A 15959-nucleotide genomic window follows, 5' to 3' on the forward strand; every position below is an offset into this window, starting at 1 on the left:
ACAGAAGTTCTCTCACAGGGCATTCCCCTGAGCCTGGCTTCCAGTTAGAGGTCCAGTCCATTGTCATCATGGCAGGAAGCGCTGCCGCGAGCAGCAGCCTCGGTGCTGGAGGGAGCTGACTGTTGTGCAGAAGGGTTTGCCGCTGGGCCTGCCTGAGCTCCCGAGACCTCAAAGCCAACCACTGGTGACATACTTCCTCCAAACGGCCACCCACCTCCCATGAGCGTATGGGGGCCATTTCACTTAAACCAGCACATGCACTGGCGAAACAAAAGTGTATTCTGCCCCTGTTGGTGTGGTTTTCAGTCTGTGTGGCTTGAGGATTACCCTTCTGTCAGGTTATGCTACATGTGAAAGCCTCGAGCCGACTGGAGAGCCACGGATGGCCTCTCCTGGGAGTGTTTGCTCCGTGTTGTTCTGGGGCTTCTGACGCCATGGCCACCTATGTTCTCTTATTACCGCTTACCCAGAATTCTTGTTTCTCATTTGTTCAATCCACTTTTGTTCTAAAATGAATCTCCTGGATACCACATAGACTTTGGTTATTTCCTCCAACCCACGTGGCCAGGTTTCCTCTCTCTACATGTAAGTGACTGGCTGGGGAAGGCCTGGCCTTCTGTTCCACGTATGGAAGCTCTTCATGCCCTGTCTGTGTTGGCCTTCTGCGGTTATACATTTCAGTTTCCAGGTTCAGGTAAGTACAGGAAGGCACGGCCTGCCGCTTCCTCGGAGCTGGTCCTAGCCAAGCCATGCAGGGAAAGCTCATGTAGCAGAGCTCTGGCTCTTCTTCATCTGTCCCTGCCTTGCCTTCTCAGGAGAGCCAGCAGCTCCTGTCGCTAATGACTGTCGGGTCACTACAAGGGCCAGGTCCCTAGAGTGTAGGTTCCCCAGTAACAAACAGCACCCTCCTCCCCTCGTCACTGTGCCCCTCCAGCGGCAGCTGCTTTGTGGGTTTTTCTTCCGACTCCGATGCCTTAGAAGCGTCGTTTCCCAAGGCCCCCACCGTGGCAGTGACTTCGCTCAGTTCAGGGACGGCCGGCACTCTCCACAGCACCGCCCCCTCACAGACTATGGACGCTCTGTGGTGTCAAACCAATGCGCTGAGCTTACTTGGGTCTGTACTTGAGCTGCCAAGGGTGAGCCGCAGCTGCCGCGGGCAGCAGAAAGCACAGCCCCTAACCCCTTCTCCACCCCTCAGGTGCGTCATTGCCGGCATGGCGTCGGGAAGCATCGTCCTGTTTTACAACGACTTCAACCGCTGGCATCATGAGTACCAAACCCGCTACTGATGGTGACAGCCACGCCCTGGTCCTGTTCCAGGCTGAGCTAGGAAGGACTCCGGACATCATTCTGTGGCAACAGCGATCACACCTGAATGTAACTTAAATTTGCTTGAACAAGCAAAGTATTTTTTAAAGTTAATTGCTATTTTTGTAGACTTTGCTTGACACTTGGGGGTGGGGAGCAGCAAAGCAGAGAACTGGCTGCTGGTTTCTGTAGTTTAAAAAAATCTATATTTTTAGTCATGATGAAAAGTCTATTTTCACCAATTATGGATACAAACGGTGGAGCCAATATTCCCACTAGTTCTTGCTTTGTTGTGTAAAACCATTTCCCACTTCCTTGTAATCTTGAGAAATAAGATTTTAGCAATAGGGAAATGGTTCTAGCATCGGGACGGGATTTTATTCTGTACTGGGTCCTGTATTTTTCTAGACAATTGTGCTTTCTTCAGTGCTGACATTTCCAGGATTTTAATAGTAACGTTTAAATTATGACGTGTGATTTAAAACATCTCAATGGATTATTTCTGTATTCCTCTTCTGTAAGCATGTGTTAGCCCTAGAAAATTATGGTTTGGGGAAGGCTATTTTATTTTAGTGTGTGTTAAACAACAAAGATCTAAGTTATAACAATCACAAATGTTCACCACTTTTCCTGATCTGTCATCCTTATGGCACAAGGTGAAATGATGGAAACACTCTTGGGCTCACAATCCTTGTTTAAGAATAATAAGAACCAAAGCCTGCCCGAGTCACCAGTGCCCTGTGAGGAGCCCCCCCCCCCCCCCCCCCCGCTGGAGATCAGAAGGTGCGGGTACTGTGCTGAACAGGGCCTACCTTCCCCGGGTGTGAGGACACTGCCTCTGCCTTCTTTCTGATCAGCAGTTTGTACTAAGAGTGTTATTTTGGTGTCATATAACTCTACCTTTTTCTAGTAGATTGCTGTATGAAATTCTGTGAAAATATTTGAGGAAAGATCTGTATTACATAAATAAATTCTTTGTATGTTGTGAATTCCGAGTTGAAGCTGACCGTCTTTGCTTCCTGTGCAGCTCGTCTGAACCTCCCCACTCAGATGCTCTCTAGCCCAGGATGTAGAACGAAATATCCAGTTTGATAGAAAAACAGATAAAATGAAACTTGTTCCAGCAAGTTGTTGGAAATGTCTTTTCACCCAAACATTTTAGACATGGATAACTATTCACTCAGACAGTGCCACACTGAGAGCCCGACAGAGCCCCACAGGAATGCTTTCTCTTGCCAAATCTCCTCCTCGCCACCGCTGCGACTTCTACATACGACCAAATAAGGACAACTAGGACTCGCCAACACTTCACAAACCATTAAGAAAAACCATGAACAGCAAAACGTGGGAGCGGAAATGCAGGCCTTATGAGTTGCAGGCTAACAGGCAGGTTTCACTTGGGAAATAAAGGGTGGACAGAAAGCAGCGGCACACAGGCCTCCCAGAGCTGTGAAGACAGTGCCTGCCATCGCCTCTGTCCAGCTCCTACAGCACGCACACACGGGGCACACACGGGGCTGCCTAGCCTCAACCAAGGGCTCCCTTAGTGGCAGAATCTGTGAGCACAGTGTTTCCTCGGTTTGACTCATTGCTCACCTTACCCAACTTAACTATTTTCACTAAAAGAAGCAAAAAACCCCACCATCACGCCAGATAAACAGAACCCAGCTGGTGGGGCAGCAGCAGCGGGGGCTGGGCCTGGGCGCACCAGCAGGAGCCCCCCGCGGCCCAGCTCTGCGCCGGGCAGTGCGCCTGGCGTTACGAGCACCCACCGCCGCAAACTAAGGGTTCCCTTCCTTGCTTGCCAGTTCTCACGGCCCCTCAGTCTTCATGGTTTTTCAGTTATGATAGGTCTCTGGCGAGAAAGAGGGCTGAGAAGCAGAAAACAAGACTATGTGACACGTGATAGTGCAGGTTCCCGGGCAGCTCTCTATGAGCATCAAAAGCCAGAACATACCAAATCCTCAAACAAGGACGGCTTTGCCGAGGGATCAGACGGCACACCAGCTCTGCAGCAGGGAAGACACAGGTGAGCCCGGGCACGCCTCGGGGGAGCGGGGTGGCCGGCCACGCAAGCCTGCCGCCCCTCCTGCGCTCCCAGGGCGGCAGCAGGCGGGCTCAGGACTCAGGCTCCACCCACTCCTCGGCCAGCAGAGGTGTCAGAGCTGCAGGGCGGGGCTGCTGAGTGCTCCTCCACGAGCCTGAGCGTGGTCCCCGGCACCCTAGGTCACCCTAGGCCGCCTGTAACTCCAGATCCAGAGGACCTGAGGCCTGCACTCGTGACCACACCCACCCGCAGGCAGACACCGTGGGCGCTGCCCCTCGAGCCTCACCGGGAACTTGTACCCGCATCAGCCAGCCCTGCACGGAGAAGGACAGAGCAGGCCGGTGATGCCCGGAGATTCCAGCGGCAGCAGCTGACAGGAGAGCCTGCCAGAGCATGCCAGGCGGGCAGCACCCTCGCCACAGCCTCGCCACGTGACTCCAGTCAAAGGGCCAAACCTCAGACTCTGCATGAACTCACAAATGACCAAGCACAACCGTGCTTCTGACTGGTCATTCCTGCGCTACCCCAGTGAGAGGAAACACCTAATCCTGGGGCTTCCCAAATTATAGTTGCAAGTAACACAGGAGCTAAAATGTTAAAACATCCCGCTGTCAGAAAGATCACTTAAGTGGCAGATCAAACAGCAAAGCAAAGCAACTTTTTTAAAGTTCTGACAGAGCAGAAGAAACCTCTTCAGAAGTACTTTTTAGACCACTGTGAAGCCGCGCATGCTGACAGATTTCTGTAGTCCCAGGTTTGGGGACACTAAAGCAGGAGAATATTGGGTTTGAGGCCAACCTGAGCTGTAAATAGTGAGACCTGGTTTCAGTGATGAAAGAATTATTTCAAAAATCCAGTCCATGCATTATTCTTGGTTCTTTGTAAACATGAGATCCTTAAAAACTCAAAAGCTAGCCATTCATGGTAGCACACGCCTTTAATCCCAGCACTCAGGAGGCAGAGGCAGGCAGGATCTCTGAGTTCGAGGCCAGCCTCGTCGACTGGGTCAGTTCCAGGATAGCCAGGACTACACAGAGAAACCTTGTCTCAAACAGGAAAACGCAACCAAGCAAACCCAAAGCTAAGCTTACCCCCGACAGGTCTTGCTTTGCTGCCCAGGCGACGTGTAGGCTCCTGGGCGGAAGCAGGGGCCACCTGTAGGTGCGTCACCTCCCAGCCTGTTCACTGGGACCACAAATGGGAAACAGAAACCGCTCAAACACAGCACAGCAGGCTCTTGAAGGAAACGGCGTTTTGGCTTCCCTGAGGCCACATCCCCTAAGACTCTCCAGTCAGGAAAGACACACTGGAAGCCACTTGGAGTCCCCATGATCAGAGGCCTGAAACTAAGCTTTTGGGGGATCTGGACAGGGCTGGTGTTTGCTCAGACCCGCAGGACATGGCGGCAGCTCTTCAGCTTCAGCCTCCACACTGACCGGCGTTGTCAGGCTTGCCCTGTCACTCCATAAAGTGAGCTAAGGTCATGAAGACATCCTGAGCCTTGCCTGGGGTCAGACCTGTGGGGCGGCCATGAAGGCGCAGAGATGAGCGGCTCCAGACACTTTTTCTTCTCCTTGGATATGCAACATTCAAGGAGGGCCAAACAACTTAGTGCGCTGTGCGCCTGTGACACTCCCCAGCGCCCAGGCATCTTCTGGAGTTTGAACCCTTCACGGTGTGGGTGACCTTGTCCCCGGCCCACTACTAGAATCTGACTATAGTTCCTGTCAACCTGAGGGTCACATCCAGGGAAAGAAACGTGTCTGCAGCCTGACAGAACAGTTCTGTGTCCCGGGACATCAGTGTGCCCGGAGCTCTGGCCCACCAGGGGTTTGGCTGTTTTCCGAGCAAGCGCTGCGCTGCACCCACTCCCGGTGTGCTGAGCGAGGACTAGGCAGGCTGCCTCCTGGGGACGCAGGAGGGTTTCCCGGCCCGTGCTTCCTGCCGTGCTTCCTGTCTGCGGTCAGGTTAGGAGTGGCCGAGCCCTGCGCCTCACTTCCTACTGAACTGTTTCAGTTCACACGAAAGGGGCCTTCTGCCTGTCACACATCATGGAAAAAAAGATTCTCCCAGACTGATGGCAAGAGCCGTGGATTATCCGTGGAGCCAGAACTAGCGCCAGCTGCTCGCCCACGTGGCTTTGAGACGCTTGAAATGTTGGGCCTCCAACTGGCTGCCGTGTGGACCAAGCACCGCACACTCCGACTCGCCACACGCGGGGAAGTATCGCCCAGGTCTTTCGGATGGTGACTGCGTGTAGACAGAATTCTCCGGGTGTGTTTAGCTGCCAGGTGGAATAACTTCCCGGTTCCTTTCAAGCTTTCTAAGGTGGCGCTGCTTTGCTTACCCAGGGGGAGGCAGCCCACGTTCCCACGGTGGCAACCGCCCCCGCATTCTCCAGACACCGATCAGCCCTTTCTTCTTCCCCGTGGTCCCTCTCTCCCCAGCGTCTCCCGAGGCGCAGGCTACACCGAGCAGACGCACAGGTGACACTTTCGCAAAGGGGGGGGGGGGGGGCGCAGCCGGGCGGGAGTCGGTTCCCGCCTCCCAGGGCGTCACCTGCCTCCTCTGCCCCGGGCTGGGCCCCCCGGGCCTGCGCCTCGGCCTCGTGTCCCTCGTGGGTCCTGCGGGCTGGAGGTTCCCCGCGGCCTCGCGCTCACGTGGGTGGGCGCTGCCCGGCGCTGCCAGCTCCCACCAGGCGCAGCCCAGAGCGCGCCGGCGGCCGCCCTGACTGCTCCGCTCCTCCCAGCGAGGACGAAACGCGCAGGCGGCTGGCGGGGAGCCTGGGCTCCCCCGGCTCCCGGGCTCCAGCGCGGCCGGCGCTGGCACGCACAGGCGCACAGGCAAGAGCAGGTCCCCAGCAGCCGCTCTCAGCCCGTCAGCGGGGACCCGGGCAGCTGCCCCCACCCTGCACCCGGCCTTGACCACCTCTCGGCGCCCGGGCACAGCCTCGGCCGCCCCAGTCCCTGGGCACACGAACCAAGAGAGCGGGCTGCTCACGGGCTCCCGCCCGGGCCACACAGGCGAGCAGCGCGGCCCACAGGGTGGCCGCCCCCACGCGCTCCCACTGCGGAAATCCGCCGGCTCTGCCGCTCTGCTCAGGGCCCCAGCCCTGGCCACGCGGCAGCCAAGCACCCGTGGCCTGCTCTTCCCCTGCAGGTCTGGGAGGGAGGGCAGGCCGCATGAGCCGTCCAAAACAACCACACGGGAACGGCCCGCCCCATGGCTTTTCTCAAGGGGGGAGTTTATTGAGGTTGGGGACACTTGGAGAAAACAAAGTCTAACCAGGAGAGTCACCGCGGGGCCCACCTGTTCAGAGGACAGGCGAGTCAGACAGTACAAGTTACCGTTAGTAAAAAGAGCAGGGGAGGAAAAACTGCCAGCAGCCTTCCCGAGGTTGGTCACGGCCATCCGAGGGCGCCACGCACCCCAGGCCCCGCTGGGTCTAGGCAGCACTGCCCTGGCTTTCCGTCCCTCGTGACCGCGGGCAGGGGTGAGCCTGTCGGTGCCTCAGCTGCACAGTCCACGGAAAAGACCGCGGCCACTTCATCAGTGGTTCCTAACACACGGAGGGAGGGCGGGAAACGAGGCGCGTCTGCGCTCCAGCGAGGCCGCTGCTTCCTGCCTGGCAGAGCACGGCCCAAAGTCAGGAGCGGCCAGGCCCCGGGGGAAGGAGGCCATGCTGCCTCTGACAGGACAAAGGGGCAGCCCGGCCACGTCCTCTTCGAGAAGGGAGCACTCAGGTCCCCCAGTGAGATGATCCTGCTTCACAGTGCATTTCTGTGAAGAGGATGCACTACTCCCAGGGAAAAGGTGCACAGCCTGGGTAAATCGCCAAGTGTCTACTGAGCTAGAAACACAGATGATCTCAGTCACTCCAAATGTCGCCACAACTGACAGGGCAGAGTACGTGCGGGCTGCTGCAGCCGGCTCATGCCGCCTGGTCCTGGTCCCGGGTAGTGACTACAGGCCAACACGTTGTCAGAGCAGCAGTCAGGAGAGAAAGGCCCTTCAGCGGGGAGGTGAACAGTGGCCTTCCCGGCACAGCGGGCAGCTCCGGCGGGGCCACGCAGCTCAGTCTCGGTGGCGGCGCCAGGTCCCTGCCAGATCACAGCCAGAGGTGGCTGGGGGACAAGGGGCCCCCCGGTCTGCAGGAGGGGCTGGCAGGGGCTGCTCCCTCGCTGGCTTGCTGCTGTCTTGACAGTGCTTGCTGCGGAAAATCTGCCCCTCTTTATCGAGAGCCGTGTTCTGGGGAGAGAGCAGCAGAGAGCACGTTACCCAGGCCTGGCTCCACCGCACTACCAGGACCAGAAAGCAGGGCACAGCATGCAGGAGGCAGCAAGAGAAGAGGACAAACACACCAGGCTCCTAGCACAAGTCTAAGGGACCGGCCACACCCACCCGCCGGAGCAGCTGCCCTGGCCTGTCGCAGCCCCAGGTGGCCTGACTGGTTGTGCACGCGCTGTGAGCCACACCTGGAGTGGGCCCACACCCACACCCAGGAGTGCCAGATGCTCACCGGCCTCCTCGCTAGCGCACATACCTAAAGTTCTTGTCACGGGACGTGGTACTCACGTAAACAAACAACGCCTTATAACCAAGGGCATCTGTGTGTGCCCAGGAACCCCGGGGGCGGCAGCGGCTGGCACCTTGCCGCCACTCCCCTGTGAGGGAGGCCTGTACTCCGCTGTGCCCTTGCCTTGCTCCTCTGCTCACCGCAGGGGTGCAGGGCTCCCAGAAGAAAGCCCGGCCTTCTGACCCCGCTGGGGTGCGGCACGGGGTCCCTCTGCTCCCTGGACAGCAACTGACATCCCAATGGTTTACAGGGGATTCTGCAGTCTGGGCCCCCCTCAGCTAGCAGGTGAAAGGACCAGAGGCATTCTGCAGCGTGACTCCCCCGGCCACAGAATGTGCCACAGTCTTCCAGCACATTAACAGATGCTAAAGAAGGACGAGAACTGGCAGGTTTTCCCCGTGGATGGTGGGGCCCTGCTCCCCTCGGCTCCAGGCAGTGCTCCTTACCCTCTGAGGACAGTGTCAGCTAGCGTGGCTGAGTGGGAAGGGCCTGAAACAGCTCCAGGGCTGCTGCCTTCAGGACCACCCCCCCCCCCGCCCCAGCAACACCCACAAGAGACACAGTGGCCACCTATTTCTAGCACGACTCTCTCCCGGATAGAAGAGAATCACAACCCTGATTATTTCTCCTCTTCTCTTCTGGCCGAGAGGACGTGAGCGTGCACGCAGAGGAAGCTGGCCGTGCAGTTAGTACGTACCATGGCCTTGGACCTAGTCAGGGGAAGCAATGCAGCAGCGGGCGACGCCGGAGGGGAGAGAAGCAGGGACAGAAACGACTTACTTCAACAGAAGCAACTCGAGAACAGTCTTGTCTGTCTTAAATCGGGAAGTGACCCCCCAATCGACACTCTCTCTCACATACATACGCATGCTCTCTCTGTCTCTCTGTGTCTCTGGCTGTCCCTCAAAAGCAAGCAGAGCACGCTGGGGTAGAAAGAATGTACCCTCTGACTGACTGACATTTCTTCTGGAGACCAAGGAAGGAGGTACCCTGTCATTCCTTTCTCTGCCACAAGATGGCCCCTTCTGGTCTCTGAGGCTTTGTCCCTTACTGGGACAAAGAAGGCCCTCCCAAATTCACTGTCCTTCACCGGCACACTAAGGACTGTCAGGGAAATCCAAAATGAGACCCGGAGCCATCGGCCTCTCTGAAACTCTCTCCACTATGCTCATGTTCTTATCCCGGAGACTGTCACACAGTCTCACTGATGAAAATGTAACTGTGGACGAAGCACAGAACCCTCATCCCCTGCTGTCATTTGCAGAAAGATGGCCTTCGCCTGTGTAAACAGGAGCAGGGCACAGAACTGCTGGGACGCTGCTCCTGAGCAGGCAGCCTGACAAGATAGCTCTAACTTAACGGCAAAGCTAGGTTTAACTTAACGGCAAAGCTCCCCAAAGGCGTGCTGGGCTGGGCTGGCCAGGAGCTCGGCGGTTTCAGAGGCCCCATCCCAGCAGGAAGCCAAGGGCCAGGCATCTGAGACAAGCATGCAGTTGGAAGAGGGGCTGAGAATTAGGTTGGCTTTCGTGAGCACAGTGTGTTGGATACCAGAATCAGCTCCGGGGCTTCCCATAGTCTCAACAGGGGAAGAACGAAACTCTAGGTGGCTCTCAAACTGTCAAATCAAACTGTCAAGTGAAATGCAGACAACAGCGTCAGCTTCGGCTCCTTCGCCTTTGTGAACCAGCCCAGGCCCTAACGTTCCTCTGGTGCCTCAGGCACCTGCTCTGGGAAGAAGACTGGGTGGCAGGAGACAGGAAGGGCCTCTTTAAATATGCACAGAGGCCATCTCAGCTACAGAGCACTCCCTGCACTTCGGCCACAGCGGTGACAAGTTAATGCCGAGGTAGGCATCTTGTGGTTATTTAAATATAAAACAATTTAAAACTGTCCCCGGGATAGCAGGCCTCAGTATACAGTCCTGACGAGACGGGGCCCAAAGGTCTCACAGCCATACCCTGCATCCACACCCGGCACAGCCCTGACCTGGGCAAGAGCAGGCAAGAAGCCTTGACTCTTGGGGACAAGTGAGAATTTGGCAGGGGGCTTTTGAGCCACCGAGGACAGAGACTGCCAGAAAAGTCCCAGGAATATCCCAGGAGATCCCGAAGGCAACGATGCCACAGTCTGCTCGGGAGGGACCACTGGTGGATGCCACCAACATGTGCAGACACACCAACACACAATCCTTAAACAGCCACCTAAGGGTAGTTGAGCACAGGAACACCCTGTTAAAATTCGAGGGTTCGGCATCCACGTCCATCGGGGAAAAGGCTGTGTGAGCAACGAGAGGCTCCACATGGCCGCCCACAGCACAGGTGTGAGCTCGTGCAGCTCACAGCTGCCTGAAGGACCTCAGCTGCGTGGCAGGGGGCAGGGGGCAGGGGCAGGCCTCCCTGGCCACTGACTCCAGTGAGCCACTGGGCACAGGACTGTGAAACCAACAAGCCTTAGACCATTAGAGAGCCAACTAGCGTGTGATAGGAAATTCTGACTCCAACAAACTCTCTTCAAGACTTGTACTACAGCTGAATATACATTTGGGGGTTGTTGAGGCCTCAGCCGCTGAGCTGCACCCTAGCACAAATGCTGACTGCTTTTCACACAGCTGCCTCTAACGCCATGCCTGGCACCAATGCACACTGCTTCTGCTCATGGGGTGCATCTCAAAAACCATCCCTGGGAAGTGTCCTTCTGCTCAGCCCAGTGAGGTCACAGTTCTGTGCCACCTCAGAAAGCATGCTCCAGGGGTCAGCAAAACCACAGCTCCAGCCTTCCTGTGTTCAGGGGGCATCCCAAAGTCCTGCAAGGGACACAAAGCCGTGCGGGGGGGGGGGGGGGGGGCGCGCCCCCCCCCCGGGGCGGGGGCGCGCCACCCCCCCGGGGGGGGGGGGGGGCACCCGGGGGCCCGGGGGGGGGGGGGGGGGGGGGGGGGGGGGGGGGGGGGAGCGCGCAGCTCCCAGCAGGGCCGGGCTAGACAAGCCTCCGAGGAGGGAGGGCCGGCATCCTCGGGAACACCTAACAGGATGTGGGCAGGGCTTAGCCGAGAGCACAGCGCGTGTCCACGAAGGTGTGTGCAGGGTGTGGCTTCCTGGACTCCCACTGTCCCCACACTCCCTCGCTGAAGAGAGAGAAGTCCATTTCCGTGTGGTGTGGGGAAAAGCACAGAGAACTTTCCTGTGGGGAAAAGCCGCCCCCAGGAGAGGCTGCGGACATCAGGCCTGGCCTGTCTGCAGATCTGCAGGGAGGGCGGAGGCCGCCCCTGGCCTTGTGGGTAGCAGCAGCTGCTGAGAGAGCAGCCCCACTTGTCGAGAGCTCACGCCTGGTCGGCTGGGACTGAACTAACGGCCTCGCTTCTGTTTTACTTTCAGGTCCTGCATTTTCTTTTGGCTCTCCCTAATGTTACTTTTCATTTGTGTGTGTGTGTTTAAATGTTTAGCTATGTGGCCTTAAGTATTTTGAAGAAGTACAAAAATAGGCTCATTGTCGCTAACTTTTTAAATAAAATTTTAACTATAATACTTTAAATAAAAAAGTATTCTTTTATGGCTTTACAAACACACCAACTATTTTAACCAAATGCTCTTTGAAAAGTGAAATTTGTTCACTTGGCTGTTTCCTATCCCAAGTCCAAAAGAAACGGCACATCAACCAGAGGCCTGGAGCAGGCTGGGCCTCATCTCCTTCCCCTGCCCAGCCCGTGGGCTGCACTCTCCCCCTAGGGGTCTCAGCTGCGCTCCCGCCCCTGCCATGCGACCCCGGCTGGAGCACATGCCAGTCCTTCCCACGAACCAGGCCCGTCCTGGAGCCAGGCAGGCCGGCAGGCAGGCTCCCACTCACCATGATGACGGAGACCCCGGGGGTGGTGCTGTTCTGCTTGGGGAGCGCTTGGTTAAAGTGCTGCTTGAGTTTACCTGTGACCTCGGCCTGCATGTTGTTCTCCTGCGAGGCGTCGTCCTGGAAAAGAGTGGCCAGTGACGTCCCCCTCCACTGTCCCGGCCCTGCCTCCCGCCCGGGACGTCGTCACCCTCAGCGCGGCAGGGCACCCCTCGTGCCATCCGCCCCTTCTCGGAACCAGGGTGGGGGCGGGGGCTCTGAACTAGCCTGGGCCCTGCAGCAGGCCAAGAGCAGTGCTGGCCCCTTTCCTCCCGTGACAAGATCCCACGGCGGAGATCAGGTCTGCTGGCCCCTCCACGAGGCAGCCGAGGCAGCCGGCGGCTGCTGAACCAACCGTGAGGACCTGGCCCTGGTTCACCATGTTTGCCCAGAGGGCGTGTTGCCCTGGCCAACACCACATCCTCCCCTGAGGAGACTGTCGCCTCTCACAGGGCTGGAAGACGCAGAGGCCACAGCCTCGAACGCGCTCGTCTCTGGGGAAAACAACAAACCCAAACCAGAATGGAGCCCCGAAGGGAAAAGAGCCCCGGGGCCAGCCCTTCACAGAAGGGCCAGCATCCACTGAGCAGGTGCCGGACTCTGAATCTTCCCCTATGACGCTTGAATGCCCAACTGTGTCTGTGCAAACACCCAGCAAGGAAGCATGCTGCCGCGCCCACGACACGGACCATTCACCTCCTGTGCCCGTGGGTACTTACAGACACCCAAGGGTGGCTCAGGATTTCTCCCGCTGTACAGCGCGCCTCAACGTTTACCTGAAGCATCTGACTGATCAATTCCTAAAAGGGAGGAAGGGGAGGAAAGGGGAGGGGAAGAAAACCACAGAGAAGGAGAAAGAGGGCAATTCCTGCGTAAATACGGAAACCAGAAGCCAACACAGCAGCTCAGCCGCTGGAGCATGACGCCAACCACCCCCCACGTCAGTGCCTAGGAGACAGGCACAGACACACGGCCTGTGTCTGCGTGTCCCGGGACACGGAGCCTCCCTGGAACCTGCAGGGACCCGGACGGTCCCTCCTGAGACCTGTCCATCCTCACTCCACAGCATAGCTCGATGTCTTCCCTTTCCGTGGCTTAGTACATCGTTAACCCATCCTTACATTCTGGTGAGTGCACAGCACAGACTTCTCTAAGAAGTGAGTGTTCAGATGTGTACAGCGATTAGGCGAGCAGCCGAGGGCGGACCTTATCTAGTCAGGGATGCCACAGACTACACTACAGGTTGAACTTAAAAGTCCACACTGGGGCCATGTCTCTGGAGCCTACAATGCAGGCAGGAGCCGCCCCCACAGTACCTTGGCAGAGTCTGTGATGCTGTCCCAGTATGGGGCTGGAAACTCCAGCTTCCCAGCCAAGATCTGATCGAAGAGGTCCTCCTGGAGATTGTTCTCACTGGTGACAGAGAAGCAGAAAACAGTCACCCAGGGTCTGAGCAGCGGGAGGGAGGCGAGGCTCTTCGGCCTGAGCATCCGTTGTGTATCGTCGCTGCATGGTGACAACAGAAATTTCCGCATGTCCCAGGCCTGGGAACCGGAGGGACAGAAAAGGAGCCAGGACAAAGCAGCTGAAGGTATGGATGGCTGTGTACTTAATGCCCCAGAAAATAAGCTTGTAAATGGATGAAGTGAAAGCCTGGTGCTGCGGCATGTTGCCACAGACACGTGGAGAGCTACGGCAAGATTATCACTTGTGCCCAGAGGTTCAAGACCAACCAACACAGCCACAGCCCATCTCAGGGAGATAAATTAGTGCGTGTGCGCGAGCGTGTGTGTAACACACGATCGCAAGAAGAAACAAATTGCAAATACTAGAAAGCCTCCGGTGAGGGTGGCAATATCACCATTCTCGTGTCTCTAAGAGGACAACAGTGGCATCTGCTCAGCCTTTCTTTTTCCACGTTTCCAATAAAACACCATGATTACTGGAAACCATACAGAGTTCAGAACCTAGATTTAAAAAAGTCAAGACATATTTTGCTCCCCACCACAACTCAACTTTCCTTTGTGCTCAGTCTTAGGGAAAGGATACTTCCAAAGATGCCAGTTGGGGTTGCTCAGTCAAGGCAAAGCACCCTGGACGCTCTCCTGACCTGCAGAGCTGCTTGGCCCTTCCGCAAACCCCCGATGGCGTCTAATGGATAATGGCAGACAGCGTTTGATGGAGGGTGCAGGGAAGACTCTGGATGTGGGATGCCCCCCCCCAAGTGGTGAACACAGAAATAGAAACAGGGAACGTTCAGTTTTCTTGGTCCACCGCAGGCCCCAACAAAAAACTCAGAGTAAGCTGTTAGCATCAAAATTAACAACACAAGTCAGGGAGCGTGCAAGTCCCTTAGACTCCCTGCCGAGCCCAGGGTTTGAGTCCACCTTCTCAAAGGAGACTCAGAGCAGTGGCTAGGGCTGCCTGATGGCCCGGCTGCCTGCTGCACTCAAGGGAAGTACTTGGGAGACACCTGCTGGTCCACACACAAGGCCAAAGGTAAACTGAGGATCGAGGGCCAGGGGGAACAAGCAGGCAAGGTTACCGCTGCTCCACAGGAAAACGAGTACAGACAAATTTCTTTGTGGAAACAGCAGTTTCTCTCCTCTGCACTGCAGTGATCGGGCAGCGCCCCTTCAAAGTGAGTCAAACACTCCCAAGAACACAGTGGGCTCTTACAGATGCCATTAGGAACGAGGGCATACCAGCGGATGTCAGAAGACACAGAAAACTGACTCTCAAAACTGTTGCTAATGCTCCCTCTCCCCTTTCTTCTTCTCCCTGAAGTCACAGGTAGCAAATACAGGGCTAAAAGCTAGACACCTTCTCCAAAAGTCCACGGACTCTAAGCAGATGGAATGGCCTGAGGGTCAACTGTCAATCAGCAGAGCCATGCCCAGTGAAGAGCAGCCTGCACAGTCCATCCTTCTTGGTAGGCACAAACAGTAACTCTGAAGCCACACTGCACTTATCGTTACATTTACACTCAAGGATTTTGGGGTGTGCTTTTTATTCAGAAACAATATATCCCCAAGATGAAGGAGTCATGGGTGTAGAGCAGTCCATTAAAAAGAAAGCTCTCTCAGTGACAGATGATGAAAGGTTCCGAAAGGACACCCTAATATTGTCAGCAAGCTACTTCACAAACAACACTCAAATACGAGAGCAGGATAGAGAGGGCAGAAAGAGAATGAACCAGGAATCTCAGAGAAATTTTACACACGCTTTAGTCAGAAGCCTTAGGATGTTTTTGCTTGGGAAAACTTTGGATGTCTCTGAAAACTAGTCTTTGTAAAGATGAGTCTGATGAGGAGGAGAAAAGGGGGATGGGAGAAAGCAAGCTCAAGAACTAGGAAGAAGAACAACAGGAAGACTGGAAGGCAGGAAGGCAGACAGGATGGAAGGCTGGAAGGCAGGAAGGCAAGAAGGCTGGAAGGCTGGAAGGCAGGCAGGAAGGAAGGCAGGCAGGAAGGCAGGAAAGCAGGCAGGAAGGAAGGCAGGCAGGCAGACAGGAAGGCAGGCAGGCAGGAAGGCAGGCAGGATGGAAGGCTGGAAGGCGGGCAGGAAGGAAGGCAGGCAGGATGGAAGGCTGGAAGGCAGGCAGGAAGGCAGGCAGGATGGAAGGCTGGCAGGCAGGAAGGCAGGCAGGCAGGAAGGCAGGCAGGCAGGAAGGCAGGCAGGAAGGAAGGCAGGCAGGAAGGAAGGCAGGCAGGATGGAAGGCTGGAAGGCAGGCAGGAAGGCAGGCAGGAAGGAAGGAAGGCAGGAAGGAAGGCAGGAAGGAAGGAAGGCAGGCAGGAATGCAGGAAGGCAGGCGGGAATGCAGAAGGCAGGCAGGCAGACAGGAAGGCAGGCATGAAGGAAGGCAGGCAGGAAGGCAGGCAGGCAGACAGGAAGGCAGGCAGGAATGCAGGAAGGCAGGCAGGAAGGCAGGAAAGTAGGCAGGAAGGAAGGCAGGCAGGCAGACAGGAAGGCAGGCAGGAAGGCAGGCAGGATGGAAGGCTGGAAGGCGGGCAGGAAGGAAGGCAGGCAGGATGGAAGGCTGGAAGGCAGGCAGGAAGGCAGGCAGGATGGAAGGCTGGCAGGCAGGAAGGAAGGCAGGCAGGAAGGAAGGCAGGAAGGCAGGCAGGATGGAAGGCTGGAAGGCAGGCAGG

At 56.6% G+C, this 15959-nt stretch overlaps 2 protein-coding genes across 7 annotated transcripts in view; one reads left to right on the forward strand and one right to left on the reverse strand.

Moving 5' to 3' along the window:
* Positions 1-2297, forward strand: part of Lrba (LPS responsive beige-like anchor protein) — a 429351-nt gene extending 427054 nt beyond the window's left edge. The window contains exon 51 of the mRNA XM_055596564.1: positions 1199-2297. Coding sequence (XP_055452539.1) covers positions 1199-1289 — 91 coding nt within the window. The 3' untranslated portion in view covers positions 1290-2297. The remainder of the gene's footprint in view (positions 1-1198) is intronic.
* A 4275-nt stretch (positions 2298-6572) lies between these two features.
* Dclk2 (doublecortin like kinase 2) overlaps positions 6573-15959 on the reverse strand; it is a 119943-nt gene continuing 110556 nt past the window's right edge. For 4 of the 6 annotated variants that reach the window (XM_055596596.1, XM_055596598.1, XM_055596599.1 and 1 more), the window contains 4 exons: positions 13124-13220; positions 12527-12607; positions 11772-11888; positions 6573-7603 (listed from right to left, as the gene is read on the reverse strand). In XM_055596596.1, the coding sequence (XP_055452571.1) occupies positions 7430-7603; positions 11772-11888; positions 12527-12607; positions 13124-13220 (469 nt within the window). In that variant the 3' untranslated portion in view covers positions 6573-7429. Of the gene's footprint in view, positions 7604-9199; positions 9560-11771; positions 11889-12526; positions 12608-13123; positions 13221-15959 lie in introns of those variants that run through there. The other 2 variants (XM_055596600.1, XM_055596601.1) reach the window with 2 other exon arrangements.

The sequence above is a fragment of the Psammomys obesus genome, unplaced genomic scaffold (assembly GCF_907164565.1).
Source record: "Psammomys obesus unplaced genomic scaffold, mPsaObe1.curated_primary_1811, whole genome shotgun sequence".
NCBI lineage: Eukaryota > Metazoa > Chordata > Mammalia > Rodentia > Muridae > Psammomys > Psammomys obesus.